The following is a 16325-nucleotide window of genomic DNA, read 5'->3' on the forward strand; positions in this document are numbered from 1 at the left end:
GGAGATGACTTTTTCGCCCTCTTGTGGGATTATGCGCCCCCTGATAACGTGAACTGTGGCAGACTTAACGCTTTTTGACGTCAAGTCACACTACAAGGAGGCGCATAATCCTATAGTGGGGCGAAAAATATCATCGCCCAGATTTGTGGGCGACGGAAAATAACGAGTAAATTTCAACCACAACAAACACAAAGCTGTTTATTTGAAAAGATTTCTGACGTTGTTGATAATATTGAAGTCTGAGGTTCGAAACACTCTCTCTCTCTCTCTCTCTCTCTCTCTCTCTCTCTCTCCCAAAATGCAAATTCTTCACTCTCTACCTTTCCCAAACCTCCCATTTCCCCTTTCAAAATCGCCTTCAAATGGAGGTATTTTTCTGTCTTGCTTGGGACAATTTCAGATTTTATTGCTTTCATTATTTTTTTTTTCTGCAATTTGATTGATTCTGTATTGCTACCTTTGGTGTAGGAATTCCTTCACCGAAAGGAATCTCTTTTCTTTACAACACTAGTTGTTTCATTGCATCTCAAACTCATGAGGGATTTATGCTGCGTTCGCGGAATCAGTCACTTCCGACACAATTTTTCACTAGAGCTGCTTCTGTTGAAGGTAAATTCTACCTCAATTCAAACACAAGCCTTGCTTTCAAGTTCTGTAATGCCTTGAATTATTGTCCCAAAATTTAGTATTCTTTGGCTCTGTTTGGATGCGCGGCATAGACTCGGAGAGTGGTGGAGTAAGTAGTCCAAAGGGAGGAGACAAGCATCGGCTTTGCCTCGAATTAACTCAGAAATTATTGATAACTAGTGTTTGGTTGCACAGAATAGACTCGGAGAGTACGTGAATAAGTAGGGGTGTCATTACCAATATAGAGAGAGAAGAGAGAGGGGAGAGAGAGAGGCACTGTTCCCAAGAAATTTCAGGCAAAATTCTACCTTTTTGTAGATTTTGGCTTGGATGTTATAATTATGGGACAAGAATGCCTCATCAACATACATGCAATAATTATCTAGTAAATATCACAGGGAATTTTGTGTAGAAAAAAAGGATCAAAGCACACAAGGCTTTGATACACTTGTTTTCTACAAGTGGTATCAGAGCTACCGGTTTGAGACTGGTGCACGGACATCGAATTCATCCATCAGGGATGATGAACGATCGCGAAAGAAGCTACTAGTCAGGGACTAGTGAAAGAAAGTCAAAGGAAGGAAGATCAAGCCTCTAGCAATGAGATCTGATTCGTCTGCGCTCAAGAATCAGACGTCGAAGTTGTAGATCAGGGATCCAACTTCAAGTTCGCCACTCGTTAAAAGCTTTTGATCAAAGAGATGGATTTCGCCAATTCAGTCAACGGAATTGAGAAGCTAAATAATTCAAATTATTCATATTGGAAATCTTGCATAGAGTCTCATCTCCAATGGCAAGATTTATGGGAAATAGTGAACGGTGCAGAAACCACTTCTCTCAATGGAGGTGTCGAAACCTCAGATGCTTTGACGAAGTGGAGGATCAAAGCTGGTAAAGCTATGTTCGTGTTGAAGGCTACCTGATACATACTTAGTATGGTGTATGTGAATTATTTACAAAGTAGTTATTACAGGATTTTGCATTTTAAATTTGTGGGTGTTAGTTACTTGTTATGCGTCATGTAAGTAGGTGTTGGTTACTTGTTATGGGTTATGTAAGTGGGTTAATGGGGTAGTGATGTAGCACTCCTTCATGCTTGTATTTAAGAAGTGTATTGTAATGAAAAAGAAGAGGAGAATTTTTACAGCAAAGGACACTTTGTTTAGGAGAGTTATGGTTCCTCTCGAATCGAGCCATTAGGAGGTCTAGTTGCCTCGAATCAACCTCTCTCCCCCTCTTTTTCTATTTTCCGTTTGTTTGCTTATGTTACGGCCAATTAGGCACGTAACAAATTGGTATCAAAGCCGTCGATCCCGCGCCATGGCTACAACATGGGAGATTTTGGATTCAATGCATGACGATTTTTGAAAGATCAAAGCACTCGTTTTGGAATTGATGGATGGTCAACGGCAATTTCTGGAGGGATTGAACAAAATCAGCGGAACAATTGAGGAATTTCGCAAAGACGAAGAAAAGTTGAATCTTGAGAAGGTTGATCTTGTGGTGGAGAAAAATATTCAGAGGAATTTTCTTGATTATATTCGAGAGGCCAAGACGTGGATGTCTTTGCCACTTTGTTTTAAAAAACAAATGACGCAAGACTACAGATGCTTGAGAACGAGATAGGCTCCGTATCTCAAGGAAGTATGACGATTGTCGAGTATTTCATGAAGGTGAAGAAAAGTTGTCATGAAATATCGCAACTCGACAAAGAGTCCAAAATTTCGGAGACACGGATGGGGAGGATTATTATCCGAGGACTGAAACCCGAGTACAACGGTTTCATCACAGCAATCCAAGGATGGCCAACTAAACCAACTTTAGTGGAATTGGAGAGTCCCTTGGTAAATCAAGAGAGTCTAGCCAGGCAGATGGCTGGATCTACGATAAAGGAGAACGGAGAGGTTCTCTTTGCTAGAGCCGGTTGTCCTGGACATTCCGGCCTCTTTCAGTCTCTTGCTGGGCCGACCTTGGCTCCACGCCATTGGAGCCGTGCCCTCCACGCTGCACCAAAAGATTCGGTTCATCAGGGATCCTTGCTCGTTCCCTCATGAAATATCTTTTTTAATGTTCTTTTTTTTTCTTGTTCCTATGCCTTTGCGGCCTAATCTGTCGCCTACGAACATTATGGGCGGGTGGGCTGCGACCTTCAAGTCCCAAGATATATCATATATAATCATAGAGCATGTTGCCCTGAAGAAGGATTGGAGTTCTTTTCCTTCGGTCCATAAATGCAAGAATCGCGGTGATGTATAAGCTAGTGATGGTGCCAGTACATAAGCCAGATCAACTGGATCCGCTTCAAGAACTCAATTTGTATCTGCGCCATAGTTGTTTTGGTCTTATTATGATCTATATCTTCCCAGTGGCAGCGGGAACAGAAGGAACAAACAACATACGAACCACATACGAATCATAATAAGATCAAAACAAGAAGCCAAGCCTTTTGGCTTGGCGAAAGAGAATTCATCAAACCTATACTAGGAGGGGACGAGCCTCGGCATGGTGGACATAATTGGAAGTGACACGATCCCGTCGTGGAAAATCCAAAATCAATACGTGGGAGAAGATGAAGAAGAACATGATAGAAGTCTTCTTTCCTTTATCTACTTTCAATATCTTTATCAATGACTACAGAATTCGAGAGAGAGAAAGCCATTACTTGTTGAAGCGTACGATGAAGACCAAGGTGAACCTATCTATGATGAGTACGAGGATGAAGATGATATAGTGGAACTACAACCCATTTATGATGAGTATGAGGACGAGGACGAGGATGAAATATTAGAACTACAAGGAGTTGTTGGAGAAGCCTCGGTCATTCGAAAAGAAATGATTTCACTTCAAGACAATTTTGTCAACTATTTTAGAAATAATATTTTTCATTCTACATGTGCGGTGTCGAGGAAAATTTGCTTGTTTGGTTTCGATAGTGGGAGATGTGAGAGCATCCTATCAGAGTCTCTCGCGTCCAAGTTGCAGATCGACATAACAAACCATTCAAAGCCCTACAAGCTTGTATGGTTGAAACAAGGAAGCAAGGGTGATTCGCCGCAGGACGGTGTATCGAATTCGAGGGTGAATTCTTTCAACAGGGGGTGACTGATGCAATCCAAAAATTAGCAGTAAATTTTCAGGATGGCTATTTTAGGAAGTTTCATAAGTGGAAGTTTCACAAGTGGAAAATACGGAAAGTTTTCGTGAATAAGGAAGTGTTTTGGCGGAATGGAAACTTGCCAAGCTTACTTGATTTTGAGATATGGGAAACTTACATTCTTGGAAAGCTTGCAAGATTACAAGCTTTGAGATTTAGCAAGTTTCAAGATTTGGAAAATATGATTTCCTATTCCCTTAGTATTTTGTTTCCTAAAAGGTTATCATTTTCTAAATTAGTTGTTTACTAGATTTGATAGGTTCTAGTTGCTTTTCTTATTTGTAGCTAGTTTTTAGCTAAGGAAACTTTAATATTTTAGATAGATATGCCAATATCATTTTTAGCTACTTTTTAGATTGTGGAAATCTTTTGGAAATCTTTTAGAGATGTATTAAAAGAGATGGACGATTGGAGTTGGGAGAGTTTTTGAGATTGAATAAAATTTTATCTTCACGGCATACGTGAGATTTCGTACGAGTTCTTCTTGTTACTTGTTCTTTCTTGGTTTTTGTTTGATCTTGGTATTTGTGCTGCGCCAGTCTTTCTCTATAAAACTACCCTACCGTCTACTGCTCCGTACTCACAAATGAATATTCTAAGTTTCTAACTTTATTTATACAAGCGGAGGGAGGTGTATATACATACATACAAAAGTTTTGTCGCCCAATAGATAAGGATAAATTTAATAAGGTTTATGAATCCTTGAAGTTTTGAAAAATGGCTTGAACTTTGGTAACTCTAGATGATTATAAGTGTTTTGAAGCTTTTAGGTAGTTTGTGAGGAGTGTGCCTCATTCTACACAAGGGATTAAATTCACATCTGATTTAATGAAATTGCACATTCCATTTACTTTTGGTGAGCATGTGCAACTAAGCAATGCATAAATTATACTTCCTCAACTAAAATCATCCAGATTAATCATTTATACCTCCACATCTAAAATTTCTTCCAGATTAATCGAACTTTGCTTGTGTTTTTAATTTGTTGGATAAGGTGGCATTGAACCTGTAAGATTGATCCTAACAAAGTGACCTCACATCCTAATTTGTTTCTTTCAGTTTCACACTCAAAGGACAATTTTTTGTCAAAATGTGATTTCTGAACGGAGAAAGTCTACAATTTGTAATCATGTGGGAATTAATAAATGTTTTGATCCTATGATTTTTTTATCCTATAAATTATACTTCCTAATTAATAAATGTTTTGATCCTAATCATGTAGGGTCTTTTGTTTGGTTTCATAAAACTAGTTCACTGTTGCTCTCTTTATTCTATTCATTGGTATATTTCTCTCTTATGTATCCTAAATTTCCATGTTTTATTTTTGTAGCTGGCACTTCCACAATATCAACAGACATAGCCAAGAAAGATGTGTTGACAGCCTTGTCCCAAATCATTGATCCAGATTTTGGGACTGATATTGTCTCATGTGGGTTTGTGAAGGATCTGGATATTGATGAAGCCCTGGGCAAGGTTATTAAGAACACTAGGGGAAACTTTCCATCAGACATGTGGAAGATGATGTGCTTATTAAGGAATCCTTTCTTTGCTTATTTCAGGTTTCATTTCGGCTGGAGCTCACAACACCGGCATGTCCAATCAAGGACATGGTAAATAAAATACAACTACCATTGTTTCATCAAGAACTGCTCTAATGCTTCAACTGGTAGAAATTTTTTCTTTCATTTAAAATTCTCTCATCATAAAAAATTGTGGGATTATCTACATAAATATTCTCAAACTTACGGATTGTATTTGTTTTCTTAAGAAAAGAAGTTTCCTTATACTAGGCCCCTTTTTCTCATACAAATCCTTAATGCAACATAATATGCTATTATGATCAAGTTGGGGTATGTTCATGAATGCATGTTGGCTTGGTGGCATTGACATGGACTGGTGTACCCAGCCAAAAGTATTTACTTCCAAGTGTCCAATGATTTTTTTTTTGGTGGGACTTTTTTCTAAAATAAGCACAGAAGTGCAGGTTAACGCAAAGGGATAGTAATCAAATGTTGAAATTATGTGATACTCTATTTTATTTTTTTCTATCTATGCCCTTTATAATTGATTCTTGTTGCTTATATATTTTCAATATACATATTTATGAATAACCAATGAATTTCTGTCACATTAGATCAGTCATGTATTGTTGCACTCCCCAATTTTACATAGTATCAAATTTCTTCTTGGAAATTTGATTAAAGATCTTTGAGGAGTGATTACCAAAGGTATTGTTAAGGAAAAGCAATAGTCAGTACCAACAGTAGTGAAGAACCGAGCCCGTCAAAGCTACCTGCAAGCAAAATGCACACCTCCTTCACACACCCCACACATCCTTAACTTATTGGTACCTGACTTGGTAAACAATTCCATTAACATGTAGATGTGCTAATTTCATGCTCAGTATGCATTCTTGCACTAGCGTTGACTACAAACCTATTGATCTAACACCATGGGAATAATGCTTAACCATTGTCACACAATGAATTTGATGTTTAGCCAAAAGCTTTTGGCTTTCTTAACTGATCGATGTTGTTAAACTGGGAGTTCCTCACCTATTAAGTGTCCATATACAACATGGATCAGTTTCCAACTTTATAGTGTTTGCCATATCAAACAATTGATGAACTTTAAAATCATAAACATTAAAGGCAATCAATTATTTTTCTAGAATAGATATATTTAGTAAAATCTGGTTACTCAGCTATTTGAGCACAATAATATGGATGTAACTAGGAATGCCTTCTGATGTGGTAAGCAATGCATTCATCAGTATTAATCACCTATAGAACCAATATGAAGATGCCACATTTACTTTCTATTATCAATTATTTAATTTTTTTGATAAAAAAGATTATTGGCTAAATGATTTTCTATTCCATTTTGCATTAGTATTTCTTCTAAAAAGATCTGAAAAATATTTCGCTTGTCAGTTTGAGCAGCAGGCAAATGAGGTGGTGGCAATACTACCTTGGGTTACAAAAGTCAACGTAGAAATGTCAGCACAACCCGCAAAACCTGTATTTACGGGGGAACTTCCCAAGGGTTTGCAGACCATTTCGAATATTATTGCAGTTTCAAGTTGTAAGGTAGGGCTTCTATGACCTTTTCATTTTACTCAATATAAACCATACTTGTAATAAAAATTATTGGTCTGGTGTGTTGGGAAGTATCATTTCAAAAACCTAGAGTGTGTGAGACTGAGTTTGATAGCTAATTAGTGTATTCACTTTTACCACCTTAATGGGATTCGTGTGTTTTATGCAAAATGAATATGGAAAAAGTGTATGACAGAGTGGAGTTGTATGGATTATTTCATGGGCAGAATGGGATTTTGTGTTCAGTGTCCTGTGATCTTAAAATTGATATTTGTTGGTCTCTTTAATTAGAACTATAGACATTAGAATAGGTGTTTTTCCACTATCACACTAGCCTGAATTCCTGAGGTTTTCTTTCATTGCAATTATTTTTTTTATTGCCACTTCCATTGCAATTGATCTGTCCACATATTTTCTAAACAAATAGATGATATGCTTCTTTAACTGTTTCCTGAAAAATGTTTTAACCATCATTTTAAGGAGGAATTCACCTATGATGTCCTGTGGTAGCTAGATCTGGTTATAAAAAATTTTGATGAGAAATTAAGGGTTCTAACTTCTAATTATACAAAATATGACCAAGTTATATACAATAAAATTTCAAAATCACGAGTCTTGACATGTTTACTGGGAACTGTCTTCCTTACATGTAATGCTAATTCTTGACAGGTATTTAAGCATGCCATTTTATTATCATCTTAATTACATTTTATTTCGTATATTCATTGTGTTACTATTGGTTTAAGCTGTGCAGGGAGGTGTGGGAAAATCCACAGTAGCTGTAAACCTTGCATACACATTAGCTGGTATGGGTGCTAGAGTGGGAATCTTTGATGCTGATGTTTATGGTCCAAGTTTACCGACAATGGTTTCCCCTGAAAACAGGGTGTTAGAAATGGTATGTTTCATGCTTTAATTAACATTAATTATTTTTTTATTGGATTTTATTTATAGTGACCTTGAAGTGGCTGCTTTTAGAACCCAGAGAGGAGAACCATACTTCCAACCGAGTATTTGGGTGTCAAGTTGGTTTCTTTCGGATTTACTGGACAAGGGCGTGCAATAATGCGTGGTCCAATGGTTTCTGGGGTTATAAACCAGCTACTCACTACTACTGAGTGGTATTATACACTTACCATTTTCATTCAAAAAATTCAATAAAAGAATTCTAGAATTTGTACATAGTTTATGATTTATGTTTTACAAAATAGAGTCTGTAAGAGTTAGAGCTCAGATTTTGAACCAAAGTAGATGGGAGTTAATGAATTATGTACCACTTTTTGTCTTCAAATTAGACAGGAGTTAATGAATTATGTACCACTTTTTTTTAATTTACTAATTTAGGCTATTGCTGGATCTAAATTTTGTTGGACTGGATTATCTCTGGTTTGCATGAATAATGGTCTTAAAGAGAGAAGCTAGAAAAGATATGAAATGATAAGTCAATCATTATTGCACTGACATATTCAGTTTGATTATTTAATATTATTCATTGGTTAGGAACCTCATTTTTTTTTATTTTCGCTGTCATTATTTGGTTCTGAGTTACAGAACTACATTGGCTCTTTGTACCATTCATAATCAATCTCCATTTAGGCATGTGTATCAATTTGTGGGATCAACTTTATAATTATAACTTCACTTTTGAGATCACAATTTGCATTTTATATACTAATTCTTAAACTATACAGGGGAGAACTTGACTACCTTGTTATTGATATGCCACCTGGAACTGGTGACATTCAGCTTACTTTATGCCAGGTGTTTCTTTTCATTTCATTTTTTTACGATAGTAAAATAAATAATTAATCTATCAATCTCATTTGATGATTTAAAGTTCATCTTCCTACAATATGACTTCAATAAGTTAAATCTCCAGGTTGTTCCATTGACTGCCGCAGTGATAGTTACCACCCCTCAAAAGCTAGCATTCATTGACGTCGCAAAAGGAGTCCGTATGTTTTCAAAGCTTAAGGTGTCTTTCTGGCTCACACTAATCAATGCCTGTTAGCTCATATGAATTATGGAAATATAATTCGTTCATGAAATTGTGAATGAAGTTCTATTACTGGTTATGGCATTGGTTTTAATATCTTTCACGGCACATCCTTTTAAATTTTCAAAAGTGGAAGGGAATAACTAAAGTACCAATGCAAATTTGCTGCTGAGTTGTTTATTCAGTAGTCAGGTTTTATTTCAGTTAACATGTTATTCATGTGTTTGGTTCTGAGCAAGGTTTGAAATTTCAGTTTCAGTTTCGGCTGCCGAAAAAACAATTCCATGGAAATTTGGCTGAAATTTTTAAATTTTCAGTATAAATTTCGGTTTCGGTCCTGGCCGAAATCTGAATTTCAGTATTTTGGCCGAAATTTAAAACCATGGTTCTGAGAGGCTGAGCTCTATTTGTAGGTTCCATGTGTTGCAGTAGTTGAGAACATGTGTCACTTTGATGCTGATGGAAAACGTTACTATCCATTTGGCGAAGGTTCAGGTCGTCAGGCATGTAACTGAGACCCTCATTATTTTCTAGTTTCTAGTGCTTTTTTTTGCCATGATTCCTTCTTTTACAATTTGAAATGTATCAGCACAGGTTGTCCAACAGTTCGGGATCCCACATCTCTTTGATCTTCCGATCAGACCAACTGTATGTGGTACACTTTAACTTTTCTTCCTGTCCTAACTACCATGCAATTGCAACTGTGGTTTTATGCTTACTGTTGCGCTGTTAACAGTTATTTATACATTTCTTTTTGGGTCAAGTTTATTTAATCATTTAACTCAGTAACATCATGTTATGCCATTATATGCACAACTTAATTTTGGTTGTTGGTCCTTATTACTTGTGTATATCAGGTCTTCGTCTAGTCAGAAAAAATCCTTTTTCTCCAATTGACTTTTTCACAGTATAAGACACAGAGTTTTCCCTTCCTATACTATACACAACCTAAAGATTCATGCATTTTTGTCATACTAGACCAAGCCTTTCCTATATTCGTGCACTTTTGTTTCAGCAAACCAATCCCTGAGTGTTCCTTGCTTTGTGAATAAATATGAATACCAACAGAAATGTATCTCCATTTGATGATCAATTCCATTCTCTATTCTTACATGCTGTTATCATGGAGTACTTACATCGTGTAATCATTATCTGCTATTGTACAGTATTTTCAGTGATCTAAGCCTTTCCTATATTCGTGCACTTTTGTTTCATCAAACCAATCCCTGAGTGTCCCTTTGGTTTGTGAAATAAATATGTATACCATCAGAAATGTATCTCCATCTGATGATCAATTCCATTCTCTATTCTTACATGCTGTTATCATGGAGTGCTTACATCATGTAATCGTTCTCTGCTATTGTGCAGTATTTTCAGTCTGTCATATCTCTTAATTTATTTCTCTATTTTATGTTCATTTTGTGCTCTGGGCTGTTCACTACAGTTCTCAGTCTTCCATACTTAGAAGTCGTCAACTGTTCGTGTGAGTATTCTGGTTGCTAGCCTATGGGCTTGTTACTGGCTCAAAACAGTCACCAGGTGCTGGTATCTGGTTTGTTCATTCAGAGTGGCCCCATCTACTTTACCATTGGTTATCCTCACCAGTTCATCTCCTTACGTATTTGGGTACCTGTTCTTCATCTCCTCCAGTATCTGTGTACCACATTTATTGGGCTTCTCAGTTGCCTTGCATGGATCAATTATGTTGATTTTCAATCAGTTTTGAGTGCTTTCATTTAGTTATTTATCTTTAAGTTGAATGAAAAATGACTTTATGTTGAGAATGATGTCAAATTAATGAAGTTTAAGGATGTTCGGTGCATGAAAAATGAGTGATGATCTGTTAAAGACTTAAAAGTTATGTTTAAATGAACTTGATGTGTTTGCAGCCCAAATTATATTTCTTTTTTGCAACTTATCTCATTCAATATACTTCTCAATGGTTTGATAAAGCCTAGATCATAGTCTCTTAGGTCTCAGTGATATGAACTACTATTATAAATTCCATCTATATCGTTGTATGGTAAAAGTGAGAGAAAATAACTATAAAGTGAGTGAATTAAGAACCACTAATCTATTCAGAACTACCTAGGATTTACCCATGATGCCATGATATATATAGAAGTGAATTCTATGGCAGATGTTTCCCGGCCCGTAAAACATTAAAGCATAGGCATGATTGTGGAATTATATGATTATTTTTCAAACCATTAAAATTTGTAATAGATTTCACTTTGACAGCTATCAGCTTCCGGAGATAGTGGAATGCCTGAAGTAGTGACTGATCCTCAAGGTGACGTTTCCAAGACGTTTCAAAATCTTGGAGTTTGTGTCGTCCGACAATGCGCCAAAATTCGCCAACAAGGTAATCTATCATCCAGTCAAAAGTTTCACTATGTTAATCTAAAATGTGAGAAAATGGTCCTTGTAAGAAGGAATCTGTATATTACAGGATAAGAGATATGCGAACTGGAGCATTTTATTCAAATTATGACTAATTATTTTCTAATGGAGCATTTTATTCAAATTATGACTAATTATTTTCTAATGGATTTTAACCAATTAGTTGCAATTTTCCAAACTGCATACTTTTTTTCTATCTCCATGCACTAACTAAAGAATTAAACATCTACATGATGGGCAGTTGTAATGCTGCATGTCACCAGTTTTGTGGTTCTTGATTCAGATTAATGTGCTATACAGTCTCTGTTCCCTGGCGATGTCTTCCTTTGATGCAAGTTATGTAGTTCAGTTTCTTTCATTTTTTTATCTTCTAATACCTCTGGTATATATTAGTTTATAAACTCAAAATACCATTTCTAATATTTTGAATATAACAAATTGAAGCACACTGATAGTTCAACTTCAACCAAAGAAAAATTCATAGCTATATAATCCCTATCTGGTAGAATTGCCTTACTATCTCTTGTCCACAGGTTATTCTAGTGTGATCTTGTTCAGTGCGTGAACCCATCGTCGCATCCGCTCTTCTTGCTTAGGATCCACTACCCAAGTGACTGAGAAAAGTCACTTCACGACACGTGCATGTAGGCAAGACTGGTGCTGGTTGTGTACAGGAGGAGATGTCCAATCTCGACCCCAATTAGGAACCTTTAAGGTCTACAAAGAACCGGAATTCCATATCTCATTGCTCCCTAGGATCTGTGAATCCTTGAGCATGATATTCCTATTTTGCTACCTAAGGACGAATATCTGTCAGATAATTAGCACATCAAAGATATTTGTTAACTAACCAACTTCTCCAAAAGCTTAAGTTGTTGGAGAAATGCATTGTTTTTTTTTTATACTTAAACACTCCCTCGCACGTGTGGCCCACTTGGCAAACACGTGGCACATGTGGTCTCACTTTGGGCCGACCATCACATGTGGATTTTGCTATCTGGGAGGTTTGAACTCGAGACCTTTGGCTCTGATACCATGTTAACTAACCAACTTCTCCAAAAGCTTAAGCTGTTGGAGAAATGCGTTATTTATCTTTTTATACTTTAACAGTATTCAATCATATAATACCCAATAGATGTCATGAAAAGTAACCTTTATTCATATTTAAGTGACAAGATATATGAAATGTACTGGCTTTTAGGGCACTAACTCTAACACTAACATCATCAGGTGTCATGCTAACATCGGCAATTATGCTCCCTTTAGGCCCAAAACTTTCAAATCCCTCTCATTTCTTTCTTCATATATATGTTCTGAGGATTCTTTGGGCTATTGGTGGCATGTGTGCATTATGCTCTCTCTTCAGTCTACGTCTAGAGTCACATTTGTAAGCTAAGGATCTTGTTGCCATGGATTTAAATTCATATTTTTATTAAGGGTTTTGCTAACGAGTGCCCTAAGGGCATCCGTTAAGGTGCATTGGGAAAGAGATTTTTCAATCATTTTACACAAACTTTCATACTTTTGCACCTGTTTTGAGATTTCATTGTATTGCACCTGTTTTGAGATTTCATTATAAAAATATGTGTAAAATCTCTTTCCCAATGCACCTTAACGGATTCCCTTAGGGCACTCGTTAGCAAAACCCTTTTATTAATATTCTAGGGAGATGGTATTCACACACCTTTGCTTTGATATTGCCACCCCTCTTTATTTTACATTTCTATAATTGGCAGTTGATGCTTGTTGGCAATTGTAACTGCCAGTGAGAAGTGTAAAATAGAGAGCTTCCAATATCAAAACAGGGGACCGGATATCAACCTCCACATTTTATTGCTTATTATCCAAATAAACAGGGGAAGAATGCATATCCAATCAATAGAATAATCTTTAATTGCTATGCTGTTTATTCTCATCTGATAGGTAAGCTTGGGATTGGACCCACCATTGTTTACTGGTATTATCCATATTCTGATTAAAGTTCTCCTTTTCAGTGTCAACGGCAGTGATGTATGATAAATCTATTAGAGCCATCAGGGTGAAGGTGCCAGATTCGGATGAAGAGTTCCTTTTGCATCCTGCAACAGTGAGACGGAATGATCGCTCTGCTCAAAGTGTTGTATGTGGACCTTCCCGTGAAATTTGTGTCTTTCTTCTAAGCAAGGATTTAAATGTCGGTTTCAGCCACCACCGAAATGTATAAATTTCGGTGAAAATTTTCGCCAAAATCATGTATATGTACATGAAATTTTTGGGTTTTTTTAAAATTTCCACTGAAATGTATAAAATTTTGGTGGGAATTTCGGTGGTAATTTTTAAATTTTTGATGAAAATCTTTAACATTTCGATGGAAATTTTGTAAATAAGGGTGAAAAAAGAAAATTCGGGGAAATTCCTGCAAAATCCTATATTTTTCCAATTCAATGTACTTTTGGTTCCAGTCCAAACTGACACCAAAATATTTCGGCCAAAATTTCGGATTTCGGCCGAAATTTAAAACCATGCTTCTAAGGGATTTTTCACGAAACATATTCATTCTCTGCACCAATACTTCAAGCCATGGGCTCTTCTTTTATGTGGTGATTTAGGAGATCATGTCCTCACATTTTTTGTTAAATATTCTATTCTTCCATGAAAGCTTTCCTATTGTTGATGTCTCTTTTCTTATTTATTGCTTCCATTGTATGAATACATCATTGCTTGAATCAGGATGAGTGGACTGGGGAGCAAAAATTGCAGTTTGCTGATGTTTCTGAAGATATTGAGCCAGAAGATATTCGACCAATGGGGAACTATGCAGTTTCCATAACATGGCCTGATGGGTTTAGTCAGGTGATTTGTCTCTTGTTTTACACCACATTATTTGTTATGGTTATGGGTAGTGATTCACACACCCTATCTGTTGTGCTTGGTAACACTTGAGTTTCCACATTCCATCAATTCTTATTTCCTTTCAGAGATTATTTTGCATGTAATTTGTCCTGATTACTCGATCAACATGCTATGAACAGCCCTTTCGGGATAGTTGAATCCCCACCAACTCTAGCATTTTAAGGCTTATTTGTCTGAATTAGGATCATTTGGTATATTAGAAGACTTCAAATGGTATTAAGTTTTTTTTTTCCATTTTTGTTGTTGTTGTTGTTGTTGTTGTGTGTGTGTGTGTGTGTGTCTGTCTGTCTGGGGTGGGGGGGGTGGTTGTCGGGGATAAAAACTCACAATTTTCTTATTCTGCCTGTTATCTTTGTGTAGTATGCTATGATCTTTATGTTATGCTATTTTGTTGCGAGTTTAGTCCTACATCAGTTGCTCTTATAAACTTTTCTAAGGTCTCTATCTGTATGAAGGATCTTATCATCTTAGAATTAGGTAGATATTAATCTGCCATTAAGAAAAAGTAAATCATGTGTACCTCAAGGTCTAATATAATAGAATGCTTCAAATCTTTACTCATAGAGCTGCTAGGATGACATGGCCATTTCAGGGAGATCCCTAGCAGCCCTCCATAGTTTGCCACGTGTCGAATACAACAGTAGTAACTTTTTCCATTATAAAAATTCCCTCGGTTTTTTGATAAAATGGAAAACATACCCCTACAACTTTAGTACACATGGCAATATTAGGGTGGCTACTTGGGAGTTCAGACAATCCTAAAACAAGTGTCTGTATCGTTTTTATGATCAATATAAAATATTTTTCATGTTACCTTGTATCTGATGATAACATTCAATAATACTCAATCTAATTCACTTTTACCTTTATGTTTTGGTTTATCATTTTTTCTACTAATAATAAATCGATTACCTTTTCACCTGATTGTAATTGTGAGCCTCTCATTGGCAAACTCTTTGAGTAAATAAGGGTGTCTCTAGTAATTCTTTGTTTGTGGGGCAATCTCTGCCCACTTTGTATTTGGTGCTGTTTGTTCTGTTAATGTTTTATTTCTTTTCTAAAAAAAAAGACCATTTCACATGCACTTACTGCATGCCATTGGTTTTGTAACTAAAATTTTTGGATTTGTGTTGCAGATAGCACCTTATGATCAGTTACAAACGATAGAGCGGTTAATTGATGTTCCTCGACCAACTACCATATAGGGGAAGAATTCTGCAAATGATATATTAGAACGTTGAAGGTATGTACATGGAGATGGAAGTAAAGAGAAGAAAATGAGCATGTTTTAGCAACAAAATATGATTTATATGGGAGAGAGCAAAGTCTATCTAATATTTCACTGTTGGGTTTGATGCTAAAATTTTCAATGCAATTAATTGGGGTTAAAAGTGTTAGTTGTTGGTCATATTTGGAGAGTATCATTGATGAAGTAAATAATTGTTATGATGGTGTATAACTGATATATTTTCCGCTGAGGTGCAGTGATATTTGAAGAGCCAGTCTTTGAAAAGCCAGGATGACTGTTTGATGTTCACGGGTCTCACTACAAATGGCCATTCCTACTCGTTGAGAAACGGGTTTTCAGGGTTCTCCCTAGGGGTGTAAATGGATATTCAGAAATTCGATTACCGTCCGCATCCGAATCCGTTTAAAGCGAATATTATCCGAATCCGTTTCAAGCGGATATTATCCGAATCCGTTTATGAGATATCCGGCTCTTAGCGGATCCGAATCTGGTAAATGGTATATCCGATCCGTTTATAACATCCGAATCCGAGAAGTAATTTCTTTTTATTTATTATTAATAATATCATTAATATTTATTTTTAGTAATGACACACTATCTTTTGTTTCTAAAAGAAAAGTGAATTTTCTTTTTAGAAAAAAAAAACAAAAATAGCCCAAACCCATTCCATCATATACAAAAAAAGAGAGGGAAAAACCCAAAGACCACTACCAACACTATCATCCATCCCCACCGCCTCCCTCTCTCTGCCTTTGTTTCAAAAGGAAGAAGAGGATTTCATATATTTTAGGGTTTGGGAGCTAATTTTGTGAAGAGAATGTAGAGGTCTAGTTTTAGGGTTTGGAAAATTCATTCGAGTAAGGAGAAAAAAGATAAAGTGCTACAATAAAATGTTTGAATTTACCG

The 16325-nt window shown here is 36.3% G+C and overlaps 1 protein-coding gene across 1 annotated transcript; it reads left to right on the top strand.

The window, feature by feature from the left end:
• The first annotated feature begins 206 nt into the window (after positions 1 to 206).
• On the top strand, positions 207 to 16006 carry HCF101 (ATP binding protein). Its single transcript, XM_077398009.1, has 16 exons — positions 207 to 368; positions 469 to 609; positions 5112 to 5254; positions 5341 to 5391; positions 6715 to 6870; positions 7634 to 7777; positions 7858 to 8000; positions 8571 to 8640; positions 8759 to 8854; positions 9289 to 9378; positions 9470 to 9523; positions 11117 to 11240; positions 13273 to 13397; positions 13988 to 14110; positions 15307 to 15413; positions 15656 to 16006. The coding sequence occupies exons 1-15, from the start codon at positions 299 to 301 to the stop codon at positions 15373 to 15375; spliced, it is 1599 nt and encodes a 532-aa protein (XP_077254124.1). The 5' UTR covers positions 207 to 298; the 3' UTR covers positions 15376 to 15413; positions 15656 to 16006.
• The last annotated feature ends 319 nt before the right edge of the window (positions 16007 to 16325 follow it).

The sequence above is a fragment of the Tasmannia lanceolata genome, unplaced genomic scaffold, assembly GCF_043159265.1.
Source record: "Tasmannia lanceolata isolate RefF3 unplaced genomic scaffold, GAP_Taslan_0.1 ptg000015l, whole genome shotgun sequence".
Classification (NCBI taxonomy): Eukaryota; Viridiplantae; Streptophyta; class Magnoliopsida; order Canellales; family Winteraceae; genus Tasmannia; species Tasmannia lanceolata.